This window comes from Carex rostrata, chromosome 20 (assembly GCF_964058835.1).
Source record: "Carex rostrata chromosome 20, lpCarRost1.2, whole genome shotgun sequence".
NCBI classification, from domain to species: Eukaryota; Viridiplantae; Streptophyta; class Magnoliopsida; order Poales; family Cyperaceae; genus Carex; species Carex rostrata.
The window spans coordinates 2236444-2240754 of record NC_135937.1 but is presented as its reverse complement, the minus strand read 5'-3'; the positions used below and the strand labels follow the sequence as shown (position 1 = coordinate 2240754).

The window sequence follows — 4311 nt, the reverse complement described above, 5'->3', positions numbered from 1 at the left end:
TTTTTCCCTTTAGTACTTGTTGGTTATACACTTGGTCAGCCACTGCCAAGTTTTAAAAAAAAAAAAAATACTTGTTGGTTATAAAATTGTAAAACCATTATAATTGTTGGACACATGATCGAGATTGACAATATTTAAAGAGTGAGTCTATGGTACTATGCATATTACGATTTGGTCTGTAATACAGCTCAATATTTGACTTTTTAAAATTTTAACGGTCGATCCGAACCGTTCATCTTGTTCTCCATATTAATATGTGTTTGGAGACCAAATTTTACATTTTTTTGAAATTGTTTTACTATTTTTTTAGATTTATTGAAAATCACTGTTTTTGGATGGTCCAGAATTTTCAGATCAAGTGATTTTCTAAATATCTAAAAAAATAGTAAAAATTTTTCAAAAAATGTAAAATTTGGTCTCCAAACATATATTAATATGGAGAAAAAAATAAACGGTTCGGATCGACCATTAGAATTTTGAAAACTCGAATATTGAGCCGTAGCACGGACCAACCCGTGATATGCATAGTACCATAGACTCACTCATATTTAAATCAATATTTTTGCTATCCCCTGAGAGCGAGAGAGAGACAGAGAGAGAGAGAGAGAGAGGAGGAGGAGGAACGTTCACACAGCTTGTATCTCATGAGTTTGATTTTATGTTGAATCTATATATGCATATTATTGAAGGTGAAGCCCAAGTTAAACCCAACTGAAAGTTTCTCCCATATCGGTACGAAACATCTGGCTTTCCTTATGAGTTATTTCAAATCATTTTTTTTTTTTTTCGTTTATATCCTATTTCCTACAGTGTGTGTGTCTTTGTGTGTTTATGTGTATCTGGCGGAAATAAGTGGGTTCAGAGGAAACGGTTTCTGGAATTAAAGTTTTTCGAAATCTGTCAGCAACTGATCAGCACTTTGAAATTCAATAATTGATTCCCTTAGAATTAGGAAAAACAGAATAATTAAAAGATCAGAAACTCAACTAATACTAAGATTTTATTTGATCTACTTCACTCTGTTGATTTTTAATTAGTTTTTTCTTATATCTTATCAGGAACATGGAGCCTAATAAACTTGAGTGGGTGAATTCATTGGATCAAATTCAAATCCCTTCCACAGATAGCGGAATAATCTTTCAAGATTGTCTACCAAGAGATTGCTGCACAAACTTCCCAAATATTGTTCCTCCGAGAAATGTTTCCATTAAAAGAGATCAATTTAGCTTTCACCAGGGAATTACTATTGATCAACAACAAGCCGGGAATAACAATTGGAATTGTCATAACAACTCGAAGCCAATCGACTTGAATTTTGGTGGCACTACAGATCTAAATCTGAAAGAATGGTATGAAGATTCTGGCAAAAAGAGGCAACAAGGACTAAAGATAGTTAACAAAGGTCTTGCGCCAATGCATGGTCAGGATCATGTCATTGCAGAGAGGAAGAGGAGAGAGAAGCTCAACCAACGGTTCATTGAACTATCATCAGTTATCCCTAGCCTCAAAAAGGTACTTCTTTATTTCCATTATAAACTTAATTCAGTTATGATATACAAACGAAGAAGGTTGCTGAATCATTGAATTCCAATAACCCAAAATAGATCTAAAGGAAGTGATCAATCATCACATTAAAAGAGAGAAATGCAAATTTGCAAATAGTTTATTTTCAGATATTTTTTCTCAAGTTAAATTAGGGCATACAAATTTGAGGGGTCTAATACAAATCTTCTTTAAATTTAGCTTTTCCTATTTATTTTTTAGTTAATGCTTATTTTGGTCAATGAAGCTTTCCATGTAGTTGAAAAGGTTTTGAATTACTTTACAACAAATTAGACACTTTTCGCGAGAGAAAAAACACATTTATGACGGGACTCCGTCGCAAATAGAAAAAACACGTTTATGACGGTATTTTGTCGTGAAAAGTTATTTTTTATCCTTACGAAAAGTACCTGTCTTTTGTAGTATCTATCTGTCATCCAATCATTTAGAAGATTATACTGATCAGTAAAAATTAATCAGAAATCGGTATCCTATGTTTATTAGCTTTCCTCTCCACGCATTTGAAAATTTTGGTGAAGTACTGCTAGGTTATTCATGATATAACTTGTTTTGATCTCTTATTAATGAAATGTACAATATGTATGAATGAACAATCAAAAGGATAATACAATGGTTGTTTCCTTCAATTTGTTCTCTTCCAGATAGATAAAGCTTCAATTCTGATAGATGCCGTGGAGTACATAAAAGAACTTCAAAAGAAAGTGAAAAACTTAGAAACTCAAAACCCTAAACCAATCGAGTCTGCGGTGCTTGTCAAGAACAAATGTATGTCATCTGAGGCTGGTGATCTTGGCTGTTCATCTTCTACTGAGCCTCTGCCGGAGATTGAGGCACGACTCTCAGGCAACAAGATACTTATAAGCATCCATTGTGAGAGTTTCAAGGGTTTATTGGTGAAAGTGTTGTCCGAACTTGAGGAGCTTAACGTCACCGTTACTCATACTAATCTCATGCATTTTGCCAGATCAACTTCATTTATTACGCTAAACGCCCAGGCAAGTTATCAAAATTTCTACTTAGCTATCTCACTTTTGTGGAGTAATTATGTATAGTACAAGTAATTGGTTCTTTGTTTTGAGGGTTCTCTTTTTTCCTTTTGGCTCTTACAGTGTACGTAGTAATACAATTTTATTCTATAATTAAAGGTTGGTGATTACATCATATTAATTCTATGATCACTATTGTTCTGCCAAAAAAAAAACAAGGGGAAATACTCAACAAAAAGTTCAAAGATAACAAAGATTAGAATAAATCATAAAGGCATTCTAAACATTGTATTTCTTATTCAATTAATATATATTCTCATATCTGGATATGTAATATAATTGCCAAACTCCAGAAAGGAGAAACTTGCTTATTTCTCCTGAGTATGCCATGCATAATAACCTGTTGTTGTCAGCAGTCAGCACGACATGCAGCATGCCATTGATAACAATAACACTGTATCCTATTAATTGCACATATGACAATATGTCACTGGAAATAAAAACTGTATAGTTGCGCACAAGGTTTCATGGTCCACGTCAGTTTTCAAAATGTTCATTATTTGTAGTATATATATTGTTTCTATCAAGAGAAAACAATTGATCCTGATACATATACTAAACATGTGATGAACATTAGTGCAGAAATGAAGAGACTTATACTTCGATGATTATTTAATTGATTTAAACCTTTTTATGTTTTCCTACAGTTGGGTGGATCTTCTTTTTCTTTTCATATTTGGTTTCTCTTTTATTTGGGGACTTTATCTTTCTCATTTAAGAAATTAAAGCTGGCTTTTATGCCGCTTCCTTAAATATATGATTGAAAGATAAAAGATAATAATTCGTAACCAAGGTGTACAGTGTACATATGTGTAAGCTTTGATACATTTGTTTACGTTCATATGCATGCAAGCTTGCTATAAGGTGACACTTGCTAGCAGTGTTGACGCAACAACTTATCTATATATCTATTATGCATCAATAATGTAAGACTGTATATCTGCAAATCTATACATATAGCTTGTATCTTCTTCTTTCTAAGCCCTGATATATGATCTAACTGTGCTTCTTCTTAATTTGGCAGATGGAAGAAGGATCTAATATTACAGCTGATAATGTTGTGAGAAAGCTGAACTCAGCTTTACACCAGCTCAAATCAAGAAACGTTTTACCAGAGATCCTAAATAATTAAGTGGATGTTCATGTAAATATATATATATATATATATACATATTACAAGAATATTTGAGTATCCGCGAGGGTAAAAAATAACTATTGCCGAGGGCAAGCCGACAAAAATTGTTATTCTTGAGGGTTATCGCCATTTATACCGACGGAAGTAACTATGAGAATACGGACGCTGTTGAGTATTTTCACCCTTGTGGATACTCACAGATTCTTATATATTGTACTCTTGCATGTTTTCATTATATTTATATCGCTATTTATATGCATTCATAATTCATGTCTCATCAGTAGTGAGGAATAAGACTCGTTGTATCAAAAAACTACGTACGATTGTAGATGTATTTTTTATAATTACTACATAAATCATGTATCATGTTTAGTGAAATTTGTAGGACGACTTCCACTAAACGAATTGAAAATTTTGATGGATTCAAATTTATTGGCTATTGTTAAGTGATCAAATAATTTCCAGTTTCTGACTTGGTGGGAATTAATATATATCCCATATGTTAAAACAAAATTGCACTTGTATAATTCATGCATGCAGTTCTGGATTTATATATTTGTCAGGTGC

The 4311-nt window shown here is 32.7% G+C and overlaps 1 protein-coding gene across 1 annotated transcript; it reads left to right on the top strand.

Moving 5' to 3' along the window:
• Positions 1-554: 554 nt before the first annotated feature.
• LOC144572535 (transcription factor bHLH18-like) lies at positions 555-4100 on the top strand. Its single transcript, XM_078322139.1, has 4 exons — positions 555-732; positions 1059-1512; positions 2205-2558; positions 3634-4100. The coding sequence occupies exons 2-4, from the start codon at positions 1063-1065 to the stop codon at positions 3739-3741; spliced, it is 912 nt and encodes a 303-aa protein (XP_078178265.1). The 5' UTR covers positions 555-732; positions 1059-1062; the 3' UTR covers positions 3742-4100.
• Positions 4101-4311: the final 211 nt, after the last annotated feature.

Excerpts from the sequence above, each read along its gene's own strand:
- LOC144572535 (XM_078322139.1), top strand. The coding sequence starts at position 1,063 with ATGGAGCCTAATAAACTTGAGTGGGTGAATTCATTGGATCAAATTCAA. Across the intron at positions 1,513-2,204 it reads TTATCCCTAGCCTCAAAAAG|ATAGATAAAGCTTCAATTCT; the intron begins GTACTTCTTTAT and ends GTTCTCTTCCAG. Across the intron at positions 2,559-3,633 it reads TTATTACGCTAAACGCCCAG|ATGGAAGAAGGATCTAATAT; the intron begins GCAAGTTATCAA and ends TTAATTTGGCAG.